The 18,700-nt window shown below is 41.0% G+C and overlaps 1 protein-coding gene across 26 annotated transcripts in view; it reads left to right on the forward strand.

Moving 5' to 3' along the window:
- The window catches only part of CAMK2D (calcium/calmodulin dependent protein kinase II delta), a 120,450-nt gene that overhangs the window by 68,630 nt on the left and 33,120 nt on the right, over positions 1-18,700 (forward strand). For 18 of the 26 annotated variants that reach the window (XM_039710635.1, XM_039710631.1, XM_039710634.1 and 15 more), the window contains 5 exons: positions 323-377; positions 6,699-6,764; positions 9,230-9,302; positions 14,720-14,822; positions 18,395-18,478. In XM_039710635.1, coding sequence (XP_039566569.1) covers positions 323-377; positions 6,699-6,764; positions 9,230-9,302; positions 14,720-14,822; positions 18,395-18,478 — 381 coding nt within the window. Of the gene's footprint in view, positions 1-322; positions 378-6,698; positions 6,765-9,229; positions 9,303-10,118; positions 10,192-14,719; positions 14,823-18,394; positions 18,479-18,700 lie in introns of all 26 variants that reach the window. The other 8 variants (XM_039710632.1, XM_039710636.1, XM_039710638.1 and 5 more) reach the window with 1 other exon arrangement.

Below are 18,700 nucleotides of genomic sequence, written 5' to 3' on the forward strand. Positions count from 1 at the left end.
AGCCCTGGAGGGTTGTTACTCTGCTGAAATGTGTGACTAATTGTGGGGGGGGGGTTTCCTCATCTTGTTTTATTTACAAGTTCTAGGATGTAATACTGCTGAGAAAAAGGTTGTATGACCTTGGGAAAGTAAGTTACGGAAAAGGCAATTCTGAGGGTAGGGAATTCAAAAGGAAGCCCCATACCCCACAGCTGAGAACATGCAGAGATGCAATACCAGCTCTGCAGCAGAATTATAACCCCCCTTGTCCCCAAATCAACAACAGCCATCAAAGACATGGAAAAGGTGACTGGTGTTTATCTTTTCTTCCCCCTTTCCACAGTGCGGCTCCATGACAGCATATCAGAAGAAGGATTCCATTACTTAGTCTTTGACTTGTAAGTATTTGTTTTGCATTTGTTTAGCATGTTGGGGATGGGCTGTTCAAACTTGGAGATGCAAGTGCAAGCTCATGAGATAAATACCTGGTTCTGGTGTGATGAGCTGGACAAATAGATGGAAACAGCTGGAAGGACAGGAACACAGTTGGTCATTTGCATGTGCAAGAACTCATTTGTAAGTGTTGCTGTAAGGATTCCATTTATTCCATAAAAAACTAGTAAAAATCCACTGGTGAAGTGGATTTTAACATAAGGTGTAGGTATGTAAGTAAAAGTAGTGTGCTACGTGCCAAAACAAAGCAAAGTTAGACTGAAAAAATAATATTTGTTGCAAGCCAGTTGTCTAAAGGAAAGATTAAAAAAAAACATGTGGAACACTAATTTCTCTACAGAAAATCTCAACTGCTGGATTAAAAAGGTAAGCCTGAGTTTAGAGAGGGAAAGATTCTTTTAGTGTTTCATTCCTTATTGATGTCTTACTGCTTTATAATGTTTCATTTTGACACCACTCAGTATGTCAGGTGCCCAGCATATAGAGAGGAAGTTTCCTACTGATACTCTCTTTTGTTTCAGGAATTTAAGTCCCATGAGCTTTTCATATAATGACATGGCCTGTTATGGAGCTTGTTTTTTCCAGATAAGGCTTTTTTAGTGGAAGCAGGGATGGTGACAGCGTGAACTGTGTCTCAGGCTCTTAACTTGAAAAGAGAAACTGATTTCCTCATTCTTCCCTGGCACAGGCAAACTTTTCCACTCACTTGAAAAGTTACTGCTTTTGGTTTTGGATATGGACAAACCTGAATGATAGGGATTGTATTGCAAAACTGATTTATTTAAATAAAATTATCTCTTTAAACGATAAGTTTTTCCAGGGCAGTTTATTTAACTGGAGACAACAGTTGTGGAGACAACACACTCACCCACCTACCCAAAGAGCTTTCTTAGGCCCCCTGTGGTTTTGCTGGTTAGAATGAGAATATATTGTTTCTCCAGAAATGGAATATAGCTCATTTCTAAGCATACAAACAGAAGTATTTGCATTCAGTATGGCTAAGTTAGAGCCTCAATCTTCCTGCGCACAAGCAATGGTGTGCTTTCATGTTCAAGTTACATTCTGGTTTACTTCCTGACTTAACTTTTTTAAAAGAAATCTGTAAAGACTTCTTCAGCACTAGATTTCAGACTAGAAATACACAAATATTGAAATAGTCTGTCTGCAGTGAAGGCATTCGAGATTCAGGAGTGAAATCCTAGCTGGGCTCAACAGAAGCTTGTATGTGGTTTGTGCCTATCCCAGGTAAGTGCTGTGACTGTTGGCTTCAAAATGGCTCCAGGGCACAACACATAGATTTGTTCTCTGACATGCACTGGGGTTTGTTTTGCTTTTTTTTCCCTTAAGGGCTACAAAGGAAATATTTCTATGTGGAATTGGTAAAAGCTTCTTAATTCAGAACATTTCTAAGAAGTGCTTGTAAAATTCTTAGTTCCAGGGACAATATCCCTTTTAAAAAACAGTGGTTATTTTTTTTGTTGTACTGCTGTACTGAGAGTAAGTGTGCCATACTATAATTGCAGTTAGTCCACGTCTGCCTTAAATTTCATATATGATGCCAGACTTATCTCAGGGGGTTATGGTTGTGATGTGAACTAGAACATTTGAACCATTTCAGAATTGTAGATAACAGTATCTAATTCTCGATAGTAAGGGAGCAAATAGAAGCCTCTGTTCAAGGTACCTATGTTCTGCAATAAAATGTTAATGTCTAACCCAAAGATACTGCCTTGGCAGAAAACTGGATTCCACAGGAAGTGTTCTGCCTTGGCTGGAACTTCTTCCGTTCCCTGTCAGTCCCGTTCAGGACAAACAGAGGAGCAGCCTCAAACCTTTATATACAGCTTTTATGTTTTGGCCATGTGCTTTGAGGGTTTTGTAAAAATTACTTATTTTGAAAAAAAGAAAATGTCTAAATGGCAGAGGCAGTGACTTTGCTGACTTATAGTTGTTTCTGGAAAAGCAACAAGTTGCATTCTTGAGACACTTTTGCCAAATTACTGGGAATGCCTGTTCAGTTAATTTTTCACATTCAGATTAAATCATTGCTTTTATGCTCACTAGTATTATTTATTAGTGAAACTTCACATTTTACAAACATGTGGTTACTGCCCTGTTGACAAGTACATAAGAGCTGCCATGATGAAAAGGTACCATGTGCACTTCTTGAATACACAGGCCAAGAACCTGCTTTGCTTTATTTAGTTTTTATTCAGCAGGAGCCTGACTGTGGTGTAACACTGTCACTCCACCCACACATGCCATCATGTCATTTTCTTAATGATTTCTTCTTTCAGACTGTGTGGGATTTGGTACGGCTGTTTCCTCAGAAATTTCTTTCAGACTTCATCCCACGTAAGAAAGTGAAGGGGAAGACTGCCCTTTCTGTGGATAGGAAAAAAACAATCATTGTTACTTTCTGGTTTGAATTTCTAATAATCTCTTTGGAATATAAATGCCACAGAGATTTCTGCAGCCTGTTGCTTGACTTGTATACCACAGGCTGTGCTTTTATCTGGAGAAATAAAGTGTTGAATGCACTCTGTTATGGACATGCTTTTGGGTGAACAGTTCTGCTGTCAAATGGGAAGGGGGGAGTCTCTGGAAATCCATGTGGAAAATGGGTATTGAACAATGAACTTCATGAATTTAATAATGGACTTCATGAAGTTTTTGCTCCCCTTCCCTATTGGTTAAGGCAGCTGCAGTCAGGATTTGCGTCTGTTGGACCATTTCAGTTGCTAAGCACGAATGAGACTGTCTTCAGTCTTAATGATGTTAGATGAGTTCAAATCCAATCAATTCTGTCAGTATTAATTGCTGTATCTGAATGGAAACAGCTGTAGCACTTGAAAACTCTCTTGTGCAAGTCAATGAGATTCTCTATTTTCAGTGTCTCTCGTTTTAATGCACTTGATGAGATGCAACAATTGGTATGTTAAGAATCCTGGCCTTGCTTTTAGAGTCTAAGTGCAGGGACCATAGAATAAACAGAAAATACAAAAAATAGCCTAATTTGGAAAACAGTGTTTGCCTCAGGTAAGTGCCTATGCCTCTATTTCAGAAGTAGAAAGGCCACAGATGAATTTAATAATTCTATGGCCACTCTAAGATGCTTCCTCCCAGTTCCCTTATCAAGGCAATTGAAGTAAACGTAAGCTAGGAGGAAACCACACCAGTCTGATCACCATAAGAAGCTGGTTTAGCTGTTTGTGCTAATTATTCTCTTATATTTGCAATCATAAACCAGCAGTTTTTCTCAAAGTGGTGTGGAGTGCCTTGGTGTTGCTTCATGCTGCTTGTACCTCTTCTGTGTAAACAAACTCATGTGCTTTATGCCACTTCAGTATGCTCTTCTCAAAATCACAAAAGAACCATAACAATTTGTACAAACCAGTAGCTTCTAGGTTGTATCTTGCAAGTTACCAGAGCTTATGTGGTGAATGGCCTGTCATGAAATGCGACTTCCCAGGACCCAGATGTATGTCTGTGTCAGAAAGGCATTGGGATCCATTCCCATTTGCATCCTGCGGGGTCCTTCACCATAAAGGCACATGGGATCCATTCCCATTTGCATCCTGCGGGGAGGGAGTACCTCGGCACCTGCTCATGTGCCTTTATGGTGAAGGACCTGTGTCAGTTGGGAGTGGCCTCCTGGACCCTGCAGGCTGTCCTACACTGTGATGCCTGTGCCCTTTAGTGCTGCCAGGGGCACCTTGCTCGGGGACACGCAGTGAGCCAAGGCCACGAGCACGGCTGTCGTGGTTTGCCCAGAGGCTCAGGACGTGCAGCTGGGTTCTGTCCTCTCCTCGTGCCCTGCGCTGTGCTGCCTTCCTTCACTGTGGCTATTTTGCTCTCTTGGAAGAGCTGTTCCTAAGGTATCCTTCAGAGAGACAGAGCATGGGAATTGCTGACTGCTTGTTTGGTTGTCACTGAAATTCACCTGCTCTGTTCCTGCTTTAATCTTTTCATCGTTTAACAATGGTTGTGAATACCAAGCAAATGTTTAGTGTCAGCAAATAAGATTTCATATCCCCTTCCACCCTCTGTGCTGGAGAAGAACAAACATCAATTTGGTATTCTCTTCCACTGAAAGGCACTTTGATGACTGAAGCTTCTTGTTTTCTTTCTTTAGCTTGGATCAAAAATAAGTGTTTTAGGAAAGAGTAAGATCAAAGGATGCTTTGTTTTTTCATTCATCACAAAATGAGAATTATTCCTCTTTACCAGAACTGTGGCAGACAAATATATATGCAAAAAGGAGTTATGAAAGACTGTCAAAATATGCATCAATCAAACATTTTGTGCTACAGCAACCACAGCTAGTCTCTGGAAAGTAGAAGGCAAAAAGAGAACACAAATTGGGCAAGAAGCTACTTTGCTTCCTCTAGATTTTACTCCAGACTTTTGTACAAAATAGCATTCTGTTGCCTGAACATCTCTACGTTAAGAGTCAGTAATATGTGAACTCAGAAAAAGGATGGTGTAACCCAAATATAAATGAAATCATGAAAATCAAGTTCTTGAACTGGCCTTCTCCAAGAAAGGAGCAGGGCTGCTGGTTGAGCAGGGCGTTTCTGTCATCATTTAATGTGGCTGTAAACTGGGCTCTTAACAAAGTGTTAGCACAGCAGTTTGCAAGTGAATGTTACAGTTCTGAGCATTCCGAGTATTCTCACCTTGAATTTTTTAATTCTAATAAACTTAACTGTATTCAATACTAATTGTGTGCACTGTAGTATAGATTTTTAAGCATCTTGAAGTATCTCGTTGTGCACTCAAGCTTTTACGTTTGGGAATTTATTGGAAATGTAATGTGCTAATATTTGCATTCATAACCAGCAATGAAATACAAGCATTGATCTTTCATCTAGGAATTATTTATGTAAGCACCTGAATATGTGAAGAATTGCATGTAGCTGTGCCAGTCTGTCAGCCCATACCATAGGAGAGAAATGTTACAGGAAGTGTCTTCCTGTGCTGGAAGTCCCCTCTTCTGACACAGGCAGACAAGTGTTATGAAATTACTGAAAAGCTCATTAATCTTCATCTTACAAGGATTGCTAGAAAACTTCTCCTGATTTTAGCCCTATATTTGCTCCATAGGTATTGTATGCTCATGTATTCTTGTTACCAATATTATCCCTTACAACTCCCCTCCAGGGAGATCCAGGCTAATGCTCGTCTTCAGTATTGATTTTCATTCCTCCTAACCTTTGTTTTGCCCAGCTGAACTGGGTTTGCTTCTCTGAGGGGATCTGATGAGTGAGTGACTGGCTAGTCTGGTAGCAATTTTTCTCTTCATGGTGCACATTCAATTCCCTTTTCTGAATTTGAGTGATCAGAACTGGTACGATATGAGGAGGGATTTTACATTGCTATCACCCTACTCCAGATGCAGTCCAAGATTGTGGCATCATCCTCTTCTGGGCTCATTCCTGACGGTGATCTTTGGGATATAAAAACACAGTTTTACTGCTTTTTAACTACTTTCTACTCTTAAACCATTGGTTGTACAATGAGCTCCTGAGTATGCAATGATGCACAGCTATTTCTGTTACTGGCCCCAGGATCATGCAGTTCTTCCCTTGTATGTAACTTATTTTCAGTGGTGCTTTAACTAAGCTGTTCCTACTTTCTCCACAAAGATAAATGAAAATTTTCTAGGAAAAATCTGCTGTTAAACTGATTAAGGTACCCTGATTCTACTGATACTTCCCTTCCAACTCAGTAATACTCTTTCTAGCCCCAGCACAAAAAGCCAGCCCCTCTGGCACCTGGGTACACCTCTCTTGTGATTTGATCTACACTGAAAGATCCTTTTCCATTTTTAGCATTGTTGTATTTTAGCATTTCTTACCTTTGCCTAATGTTGCTGTTTCCAAGTTATCCTGAACTGTACTGAGCTACAGCCACAATTTTCCTGGCTGGTCAGTTCCCTTTATCCTTGTAGTTTTATTTCTTTCTATTTTTTTGATCCTTCCTTTTGACATCCATAACTGATGTCTGGCATCTTGCCCTATACACTGCTGCCCTTGGCTTTTATTTACTATTGATGATTGCACTTCCACTACATCCATTTTATTCGTGTAATGATTTGGATGGACAAACCTTCCACTTTAGTTCCTGCACCTTGCTTTGAAACCTCTTGCATTTCTGTACAAATATTTCACTTACTCCTCTCTGACTTCTTCCTGTCAAGTTAATTTAAGGTGCACATTTTCACTTCTGAAATCTCTTTTTCCACATCTTGCTTTCTGTAACAGAGTCACTGGAGGTGAATTGTTTGAAGATATAGTTGCAAGAGAGTATTATAGTGAAGCAGATGCCAGGTAAGTAATTTGTTTTTCTAATGTTGCCTTTGATAATTCTAGGATAGTTACTTAAATGCATCCTGGTGTTTGGCATCAGTTTCCCAGCACAGTCTTTCAGACTCTGGGATTAGGAGTTTGTCGGTTTGAGCTCATGACCATGTGGTGGAGAACTCATGAGCAGTCCTAGTGTCTTCTGATCTGAAAAAGCTGAAATTGGATCTCAAGTAGTTAAAATTTTACCCATTGTCTCCTCTGCAGACTGGCCATAACAGTTCAAGTGTCTCTCCCGTGAATTCTTAGATTTGCTGATCCAATTTTGAAGCATAAGTTGATCTTAAAAGAATTTTGCATGAAATATTTTGTTGTCAGTCCAGAAATGCTAATTTCCTTTTCCAATTAGAAATTTTTGTTTTGTTTCATCAATAAGCAATTATACAGTGTGTCTCGTAGTCTGAGCTCAAATATGAAATCTCTGGCAATTTTCTGCAAGTGCTTGTTGAAAAACTTGAATAATAAGTTGACAATTATCATAATTTGCATGCATAAAGTATCGGGGCCACTCATCTCATGTTTGTTTTCATATAATAATAAATCTTAAAGATTGTTATAAAATTAAGAATCCTAAACATTGTGGTCAATTATTTTAAAGAAAATATGTTCTACCACCATGCTCTTCACATAAATTGACCCCCAAGTAAATTTAAAGAATCCTTATGCTTCTGTGTGTTTGCAAACACAGCCCCCAGTAATACATATTTAGTACATGCAATTTTGAATTATGCCTTTACATTTGGAAGTCACTGGGAGATGTCCAGAAAGAATTAAGTATTCCTAACAACAGTAGTAGGATAATAATGAACAGACAGGAAGTTACTCTGAATATTAGGAAGCTTCCACTTCCAGATCTTACTGCATCTATAGGAATGGTAGAAAGAGTAATACTTCAGGCATTTAAATAAAGAACAACACATAGCAAAACACCCTGTAGAAGAGAAAACAGCAACAGAGTTTAGGTGGGGTGGAAGAAGAGGAGTTACGTTGAAACATTTTTCAAATCATTTTTTCCTGCTGTGATTGAAGCAAATTTCCAATATTGATGCCAAAGGCCAGTATGTGTTGTCCTTTTGTGTGTTTTTAAGATAGTTGGGAATTAAAAAGAAAAGTTGCAATGATGATTTCTTTTGTTCTAGAATTATGATATATTGGAAGGGGCTGTGCATATATATGTATATATATAAAATATATATATACATTCTATTTTTCCAGTCAAAATTTGACCAAATAAGTGAAATATCTAGTTATGCTGCATCTCTGTATTTTGTATATTTATATCTATATATCTATATATGTATAGATATATCTAGTGTGTGTATGTGTGTATCCCTGTAGCACTAGTTGCTGTTCTGTGTGGATGCCTCTCCCAGGACTGTCACACTGGTCTGCTCCTGCAAGCCCTTGCTCACGCCAGTAGTCTGTACTCAGACAAGCCGTGCAGTGAGTTGTGAACTACTTGCCTAAGAAAGGGTTTTCAGCTTGGGCTCCAGTTACTGATTATGACCATTCCTTCTGAATTCCATGGTCAAAAGGTTTTGGATGAGCAGCATCTTGACTGCTGTGTATTGCTTATTATCACTCACTCGTGCCACAATGATATGTTTAAAAGAAAATGCTAAGCTTTTTTGGTGCCAAAAAACCATCTGAAAAAGTTCCAGTACTTAAAATATTAATATTTTAGTTGTGCTTTTTGGCATCGTGGACTGGCCAAAACTTGCAAACCTGGGTATGGGAAAATAGGTGCTACTTCAGTTACTGAAAGCACCAAATTCAAACATTTGTCTTAATTTTTCATGTGGATTTTCACTTCCCAAGTGACTCCTAACTAAACCGGAGCTGGACACTATTTCAAATGAAAATGCATGCCACCTTTTTGAATGACTTGGCTTTATTCTACTAATCATTTTAAAGAAACCATTCAATTCAAAATGAAAAATGTTTTGCTTTTCCTTAGCTTTTGACTTATTTTGTTTCATTTGTTTTCTGTATATCATCTCATTTCTTACCATTTTCTTGTTTCAGCCCTTGTTGTAATGTTAACTTCACCACCAAAAATTAAGAAATCCAAAACATGCCACTAATTGTTTTACTGCCTCCACTTTATTTTTCCTGGCAGTTTTTGGAAACTGGAAGAAGCTTACATACTGCTGAGTGAAAATACAGTCTGATGATTCTGTCTCATAGGCGTCATATGTTCCATGTTAAATGTCTTTTTTGGTTTGGTTTTGGTTTTTCGTTTTTTGGATGTGTTGGAGCTGGAAATATCTCAGCAATATTGTTGTTCCAGTTCAAACAGCAATCAAGAATTGTCAAGAGGTGTAAAATTGTTTTTGTTCTTTAACTTTTTAAGTTCTATTTTATTTTGTATTTAATGTGATTATGTGCCTTTAAAATGTTCTCCCTTCCATTCTGCCCTTGTATCTTTGCAGTCATTGTATACAGCAGATTCTAGAAAGTGTTAATCATTGTCATCTAAATGGCATAGTTCACAGAGACCTGAAGGTCAGTATCTGGTGCCCATCAATTGGATATACGAATTCTGGGGTTTTCTTTCCGCTGGGTAGGGGCAGAGGGTGGGATGTCTGCGATGTTCCCTTGCCTATCCTATTCGCCCTCCGAACAGCCGCTCCAACCAGTAATGCATGACGCCTCTTTCCAGTTTGCAAGTCTACAGGCCTCATATACATCATGGCAAGAGGGGGAACGATTGCCCAAAGCCCGTTCTTTGCCGAGGCGCTGGACTGTGCCCACGCTGTGCCAGCTGCGGGGCGGTGCGGGCGCAGGAGGTGACCCCTGGCTGTGATGTATGTCAGCTTGCAGATGGGACCGCCGCGGCTGTGCCGAGACCTCAGGCGAGCGCCGCTAATTGCCGGCTCAATCGGGCGGCTAGGAGCTAATTATTGACCTGGAGTACCTGGCTTGGAGGGGCTTGGCGACTACCTCCATGGTCGCTCCTATTTCTAACCATTTCTACAATTCTTTAATGCTCCTCTGTGAAAGCTCCGAGTAAGAGAGAAGGAGAAAGCACAGAGGATGCCAAATATTTAATACGACCTTGAATTAGTGGCAAAATTTCTTCCTTTTAAAAATTACCGTTGCAAAAGGCATCGGTGTTAATTTCCAAGCAAAGCCGAGGCAGCCGCCCCGCCGCCTGTGTCTGAGGGCCGCCCCGCGGGGCCCGAGGCCGTCGTGCTCCGAGCGGGGCGGCGCGGGCAGGGCAGGCCAGGCCGGGAGCACCGCCACGCCCGGCCGCGCCCTCGGCCGCCGCCCCGCCGCCTGCTGCTGGAACTAACGGGCGCCCATGGTGTTTGCATGCAGTCATTGCATTCAGCAGATCCTGGAGGCCGTGCTGCACTGCCATCAGATGGGCGTGGTCCATCGCGACCTCAAGGTGAGTGCTGCTGCCCCGCCGCCCTCCCGGAGCAGCATCCCTGCCCCACAGGGCCGCCAGCAGCCGAAATGTAAATGCTTCCCTCTTTTTGTTTTTCCCCCTTGGTTCGTTTGTTTTTAACTTGGCTTCACCTACATGCGAGAACAAGCTCGTGCTCAGCAGAGGGAATCTGCTCGAGGCTGGCTGTCCAGCACCTGGCAGTACAGGGAGAGCAAGAAGTGCTTTTCAAGCACTATGTGTATTTGTTGAATACATGGTCTTTCTCTGTCATCCAGAGCTTTTGGGACAGGGCATGAGGGCAACTTCCCATGTCTCATCAGCTGAATCTGTAGTGCTCTTGGGAAGCACAGAAGTGTTTGCATGCTGTGCATTTTATAGTGACAGAAGGCCAGCTGCTCTGGGATCACTGGCACACAGACCGCTCTCTCCTGCAAATGATGGCTGTTCAACAAAACATCTTTAAAAACCAGGAATTTCTACAGTGTTCTCACCACACTCACCTGAGGAGTCCAGTTCCTTCCAGATGAGCTTTAACATTGGAATAGAAACCTTTCTAAAGAAAACTCTGTGCTGGGAGAGCATTCCCTCTCTCTTAACTGTCTACATATCCAGATGGCTAGAGGCATCTGCTGGATGAATGCTCTCTGCCTTTAAGATATGTTGGCAAGGAAAGAAGGGGGAGTCTAGATCATTTTCTTTTACTGTGAGGCTCCAAGAGAGAAGGCTGTCCCAGAACTCATAGTAAGCTTGCCTTTTGGGAGCTTGAGCTTCACAGTTCGCAAGGAAAAGAAGATGGTTTCATTTGAAATAAAGTGGAAATCTGAACTATCAGATCCTTCGTGAGGCAGAGAAAAAATGGTGCATACGCTAAGGCAGCAAAACATGCTAGTCCCTTGTGGCACGGATTCTTGGGCTTGAGGTTTTTTTCTGAATGAGTTCTGAGGAGCAGAAATTTCCTCCTAGGATAAGAGTTTTTAGTGGTTATAATGAATAATAATGTTGGAATCAAAATGCTGTCACCTTTCTTGGCAACTTTCACTCCCAAACAAACTGTTCTTGTCTGACTTTATAAGGTCCATGTTGTTGTCATAAGGGAACACAAAGGGGTTTGCCCCAAAAGCTCAGAGAGCAGGATGAGTTTCCAAGATGCAGACCCCAAATTTTTTACTCATTTTGCACTTCTGGATTTTCCTTTGTCACATTTGTACAACTGGAGACTGACAAATCTCTGTCCAGTCTGTAAATCTTGCATGGCAGCTGGGTAACCTTCAATGAGTTTAAAGGGAACTATGTCAAATTTGTCCAGCTGCTCCAGTGGTTCCTATCCACACTGTACATGCAGTCCTATGCTTCTAGCATCAAAAGGAATTTAAAAAGCCAGGATTGTAGCTATGCAAGCTGTTAGAATAAGGCATGCTTTCTATTACTTTTCATACATTCACACAAAACAACTTTTGCTTTGGGAACACATTAAATCCAGCTGTTGCCTGCTCCAGACCATGTGTGGATTTCTTATTCTGGCAAATCCAGGATGAATTGAAAAAACAGTGTGAGAAAAAGTGTTTCTGCGAAGCTGTAGTGCCTGGTTTCATTTGGGAAAGTGAAAAGTTGAGGAAGCAGAAAACCATCCTTCTTCAGTTACAGCTTTGTGGCAAAAGCCAAAAAACCCAAAGAATTAAATGAAAGACTGTGGTGAAATCCGAGCAGAACGCCATGTGCTGAAAAGAAGATGCCAGGAGCAGAACACAGCAAGATGAGGAAGGTGCTTATGGGCTGGCATGGATCCTTAAATTGCAAAACTTGATGGATTTTTTTCCAGTAACTCAGTGCACAATATGATGGCATGCTTGGGGGTGGGGAGATTTTGGATGATCCCGTTTTATTTAACTTTCCTTGTAGGCTGATTCAGTAGCAAACAGAGGAACTTTTGCAGCCTCTAATGACCTGCAGAAGTGCTTGTTGCTGCTCTGTTTGTAATCACTGGCCTAAGTCAGAATGGTGGTTGATCCTAGAACCAGAAAAAAATTAACTTAACTTTACCAGCTAGTAAAAATGCGCTTCCAGGTAGGAATTCCAATTCTTGTCAGGCTGTAGCCTTCCTGCTTTTGTGCAACTTCTGTGATTTTGTGGTTAAGACCCTCTTACCTTCCAGCAAAGAGTGGCTGCTTTAGAGGTATATTCAAGGAAAAATACACAGAGCCTTAAATACTTGCTATCTTAAGGATTAAAGGCTTTTGGAAAAGCATGACATAAATCATGTTAATTTATTTGTAAGTAATTTCAGCAGTTACCAAGTGCCATTGTGCATGCTTGGCTGCCGCCCATCGCCGGGGAGCACAAGGTGACACCACCAAATCTGGGAGCAAGCTCTGCATGGTGCTGGTGCCATTAATGTTTCCCAAGTAATTGCCCTCGTTCCCAGTTAATGCATGGTAATCACCCACGTGCCTCTGGCCAGCCTCAAACGGCTGCTGCATGTTGGTTAAGCACACAGTCCCACTTGGCATGGCCCAAAAGGCTGTTGTCTTTGGCATGGGAGTAAGTCAGGAATTCTGGTGGAACATACTCAACTGTTAAAGTGGTACTTCTGCAGAGAAGAGACATGAAACTGAATAAAAAAACAATCCCAAGAGGAAAACATAAACTGAAAAATCCAGCAAAAAACCAAACCAGCATCAGAAAACACAAAACCAGTGTTTTGAACAAAGTCGCTTTTTGGGAGAGCGGTATGTGCTCTGTGGGGTAGTGCTCGTATTTCTTCCAAAAGGATGAGGCTTTTCTCTGCTTTTGGCTTGCCTGAAGGTCACAACCAAATAGGATCATCCATTGTTTTAAGAGGTTTATACAAGAACAGCATTCCAGGAATCAGTTACTGTGAACCTCTCTCACTCTGAGAGGAAGCCTTGCAGAACTATGTGACTGTGTGTTGAAATTAGTGTTGTTAAATGGCAAGCAGTGTGACATTGCATTGATTAAACTAGAGAAAAGTCCTCAGCTATGCACTCAGTCTTTCATATAATGTAGTTGGGGTGGTTACTGATAATTTAAGTGAATGTAAAGATTGTATTTTGTTCTGAGGGCTCTTGATCTCAATTTTTCAAACTGTGAAAACAGAAAATTCATCAAGTAACTATTGACGAAAGTTTTTTTAATATTGTCTAGTCTATGACATAGCAACAAAGGGATGAGTGAGAGAACAGTGTTGGTAAATTGGTGAAAAAATGTTCCTTTGGTGAGAGGGGAAAAAACCACCTTTAGACTAAAGAGTTTGTCAGGGCCCATTGTGTTGTTAATTAATAGAAGTATCACTGTGACTGAGGTCTTACTTTGGCTCAAGCATGTTTTGCTGGATACCTGACATGTATTAAAGATAGGCTTTGCTGAAAGAAGCTTATGATCTTAATTATTTCTAACTTCAGTACATGCAGGGGATTAAGTGCCATCACGTAAATAGTCCCTTGGAAGTGATATGATTGCTCCTGGCTTGAACCTGGAATACGCACTGAAGAGTTTGCAGGATTGGGGCCCCAGCACCAGCCTGCCTGTAGTGAAGTCCCTTGTCACAGACCACTGCAGAAATTTCTTCTGAGGAGTCACAGCAATATCTGTGAAAGTGAGGTTTTGTTTTTCTGTAAATGTAGAACAAAACCTTCATTAAAAACCATGGGATTGGAAAGACAGATGTGGCAAAAAAATCACATCAGTGATTGAGGATCACAGTTCTCTGAAATAATCTGTTGATTTCTACAGTACTTTTTTAGTTGTATTTTTAAAGCAAACATTCATACAATAAAGTTGTCTTTGGGCAATTTACATTTGATGTATTTGCTAACTGGGGTTAAAAGGATTCATTATGAACAGTAGAATGAACACAATTGTTATGTTCAAATTCTTTACCTTTAATTGTGTAAGTGTACCATAGCATTTCATTTCAGATGTGACCAACATACCCTACAAAACAAAAGCAAGGTGGGAACTTTCACTAACTAACATGGTTATTTGTAAAGGTTCTCTGCAGGCACAAACGTGGGTGTGCTGGTTTTGCTGAAAGATTTGCAATGTAAATACACCTGCCCTCTAAATACATCACAGGGCTGTTGTTGTTGGGATGTCATGCAAAACATTTCTGTTTGACAGTTCTAGATGCCTGATCCTGCAAACTCCATGGGCTAGACTAGTCATCAATGAGTCCCTGTCCTTTGGGAGTCTGCTGCTCCATTTTTCCAGTAGTGAGCTCTTGGGAATCTCTGACCTGCCTTGTCACACCAGCGGGTGTCACAGCTCCATATCCCCCTTCTTGCTTTCTTCACACTGTCCTTAGTCTTGCTAAGAGCTCATGAAGGCTGGTTACAGGCCTGCTCGTTCTTTCCAGATAGGAATGGGAAGCGCAAGTTTCACAATTTCATGGAAAATACTCATGGGTTTCTTCTCTTTTTCACTCCTCTAAATAGTTGGTTTTTTCCAGAGTACTGTCTAAAATGTATTTACTTATCTTTTTGTTTCAATTGTTTTCTCTCTCTGAATAAAGCCTGAGAACTTACTTCTAGCTAGCAAATCCAAGGGAGCGGCAGTCAAACTGGCAGACTTTGGATTGGCTATAGAAGTCCAGGGAGAACAACAGGCTTGGTTTGGTAAGTAAATACCATTTTTTCCTCACCATTTATTCAGCATAGTGGTTAAGCCTCCCCAGCCACCCCACCGTCACCCCAGAGTAAAACGTGCAGCTGTGTGACCCTTTGACCCTGGAAAACCTGGGTTTCCTGATTCCTAGCTTGTGCTACCATCCATCAGCCTGTAAATTTCACTGAGGTGCACACAACCCCTTTTGTCCTGCTTTCTCCTGAGTAACTAGAGGCAGAAAATATGGGTGTAGAACCTGGGAGGGAGACTGGTGGTTTTCTGTCAGGTAACATGAATAAGGTAGTAGGGTAATACTGCTGAGTGTACCTGCCCAGTCATCAGAACGTGTTGTCTGAACAGGTCTCTGTCAGCTGGAAACGCCTGAAAAATTGATTCTGAAGCACTTTGGAATGTGACTTCAATGAAAGGGGAAATAGGAGGGATTGAGCACCTGAGGCTGTAGCCAGACACTAATTACAGATTACTTGTTACAGTTAATAGATGCCTCAAGGAGAGTGGTGGCAAATGTTTAATACTGGTAATTTTAAACAATGGTGCATGTACCATTTGTATCACCAATTGTGATACACATGTCTCGTGTACCACCTTCTTTGAACAGATGTGAAGCATGGGGAAAAATTTATTATAAATCCCAGGTGGAAAAACATACCAAATAAAATATTTATAGAAGCTGTCTATTCTCCCTTAGAGTAGCTAGAAAGTGCAGTTTGAAATGCACCAGAGTGGTTGTAGGCTTGGAACAGAAGCAGAAAGGTTTTTCTGGGCGGTGAGTTGGGAGGTTGAGTGTTCACAGCTGTAAGTACATGTAGATGCACAAGCAGTGCCATTGGACATATGCTGGAGCTCTGTAAGCCAGCCTGCTGGTTTAAATACAGCCTTTTTATAAATGGATTTCAGTAATCCACAAAAGACAGAGGAGATTGCTCTCGCACATCAGCAATCAGACCAGTACAAAAGGAGTGGAATCAAAGCAAAGCAAAACACAAGTGGTTTGTTACAATGGCAAAAGCATCAGGTAAACAGGAAGCATCTCAAGAAAAAGCAGCAGATTGAAGTTGACTTCAGGAATATTTTCAGTACACAGTGTACCTGCAGGTGATGCAGATGAGGTTGCAATGCCCTGGAAAATCTTGCGCTTCGTGTTTTTTTGTCATTTGGTTCTTGTAAAATGCTTGGTTTAGACTCTTAGCGTCATGAGAACTTGGGAGAAGGGAACAGAATGTCTTTAAAATATACATGTGAGGAGGAGTTAACAAGGTAATGAAGAGCAAGTAGCTTAAAGGGGGTCTTTCTTTTTAAAAAAAACTGTGGCACTCAATAAGATAAGTGGGTTCTGTACCTTTTTTGGAACTTTCTATGCAGAACATGTCCAGAGTGGTCTGAGTGCCTGCCTTCAGCTTTAGGACTGCATTAGCAGGATAGAACATGAACTCCAGTGGACTGGGCAGTTTGAACTTTTTCTCACTTTCTAAGATAAGATTTTTCTGCTTTCTACTGGATTCTGCAGCACTTCATGACTCATTACATGCTCTGATTCTATTTATAGCTCTGCATCAGTATGCTCTTCTTTTTTCTTTTTCTCCCCCCTTTATTCTGGTGTAGTCCTCTGGTGTGGTGGTCTCTTTTGTGCTTGAACCCTGTCTGTGCCTCAGCAGGAAGCTGGCTTGAACTCTGTGCTGAATTTATATTCTGAATACAATAGAATACTTTCCTGGTTTGCCTGTTTGTAGAAATCCTTACAGCGCTTAGTTGAAACCTGCCACCCTCATAGCAGGTGCTTATGTACTGGGGAGGTGGCAGGCAGGTAGAGCTCAACAAAGCTCAGATTTTGCCTTGGTCCTCTGGATGCTTGGAGAAATCATACAAGTTTAGGAGTGCAAGGTGTTGCAGTCTCTTCTAGGCACTGCACAGTCACAGTTTCCAGCTTTGCAATTTGCTTTAGCTAATGGAGTTATTACAAGCAGCAACACTTTTCTGAAAAGTACACACTTGTTTGGGGGTCCCTCTGAGCAGTTAGAAAATAACTTGATAAATGACAGTTACCTACTTCCTTGTGGTTTTTTTTTTTTTTTTTTAACTGAAATCAGGGCTGTGTACCCTTCTGTATGTGCTGCTTTAAACCACTCAGAATATTGGGAAAATACTATTTTACTAGAACATGTAGAGACAGGACAACTGGGAATCACTTCAAACTGAAAGAGTTGGTTTTGATCAGATAATAGCAAAAAATTGTTCCCTGTGAGGCTGGTGAGGCCCTGGCACTGGTTGTCCAGAGAAGCTGTTGCTTCCCCATCCCTGCAAGTGTCCAAGGTGAGGGACAGGGTTTGGAGTAACCTGGTCTAGTGGAAAGTGTCCTTCCCATGGCCGGGGGGTGGAACAAGATAATTTTCAAGATCCTTTCAATCCAAACCATTCTGTGGATCTGTGCACTAAAACTGTGCCAATTATTTCAGTTTAGATCTGTTTTGTTTCTTTATTGAGAGATAATGTTAGCTAAGTACTATATTTATCTTTTGCTTTAAAGTTTATTTTCAAGTCTTGCAAAGTAATGTTCATTGAGCTGTGGTAAGTTTTAAAGTCAAGACTACGTTGCTTTCCCTTTAAAATGAGCACTGCACCCAAGAAGAGATATGAAAGAGCACTCTATTTAAAGCCACTTAGAACATGTATTTTTCAGCTTCTCTAAGGGGCTTAAGATGTGTTTCCTGTGTGATAGTACTCCTTAACAATTCATAGCTTCCATATCAGGAGCCTGCAAAACACAAGCTTCTTTTTCATGACCATATTTCAGCTCGTTTCTCAGTAGAATTTACAGAATGTGTTTCTTCATTTCCTCCTCTCACTCCCAAGTAATTGGTGACTGCAGGGCAAAGGCTTCTTTTTTTTCTGTAGCTGTACACTTTACATGTTATCATCATTTCTCATGAGTTTTGTGGAATCCAGGGTGGTATTGCACAAATGGCATATGTCCTTCATGAAAGCCACCAAATTCTCACCTCTCAGGAATTCCCAAGCATTTATTTTAGGCCAGGATGCCTGAAAGAGCAGACGTGCTCACTAAAATGGTGCAGACTGTTAGTGGGCATTAAGTTTTTATCTGTTACGGTGTCCTAAGAAAAGTAATATTTCTACCTACTTTTTGCAGTTCTGCTCAGAGAAGCAGCACTGCTGGTAATGAATAAAGGATGAAGAACATATAAATTTTAAAGGCCAGATTGCTTCAGAGATGCTTCCTGTAAACTTTTGTTAAGAGGTTTCCAGAAGTGGAATGACTTGGCAGAAATGAGTTCTGCAGTGGAAAGATTGTATTAGATGTAGCTCTGATTTTGTGCACCATGTATCTCCTTTTGTGTAGGATACAGTAGCTGCCCCTCTGCTTTGTCAGTTGGTCCCCCACAATGTCAGCATTAGGTCATGTGCCATAAAAACAAAGGGCAAGGGCAGCAGGTCTTGTCCATGGCCTGGGAAATGTTGTCCTGGGTCTTGTGGGCTCACATGAGAATCACTTGCTTTTTGCAGAGCATGTACAGGTTTTGACCAGAGTTGCCTTGCCTTTTGACAGGCTTTGCTGGTACTCCAGGATACCTTTCTCCAGAAGTGTTACGTAAAGATCCTTATGGAAAACCTGTGGATATGTGGGCATGTGGTAAGTTATTCTGAAAGTCATATTCAGTCCACTGTAAAATGTCTTAAGGGTGATAAATTATATCCAGGGTACATTATATTGTGCGTCAGAAAGTAGGTATTTAATAAAATTCAGTATTAATTTCTAGTAGAGGTCATTGGTTTTTTTGTTACCCTACAAGCTTCTTTTTTATAAAATTATTTACTAAGTTCTGTTATCATGGCGTTCTTGGCCATGTCTACA

The sequence above is a fragment of the Passer montanus genome, unplaced genomic scaffold (genome assembly GCF_014805655.1).
Source record: "Passer montanus isolate IOZ18808 unplaced genomic scaffold, ASM1480565v1 scaffold23, whole genome shotgun sequence".
NCBI classification, from domain to species: domain Eukaryota; kingdom Metazoa; phylum Chordata; class Aves; order Passeriformes; family Passeridae; genus Passer; species Passer montanus.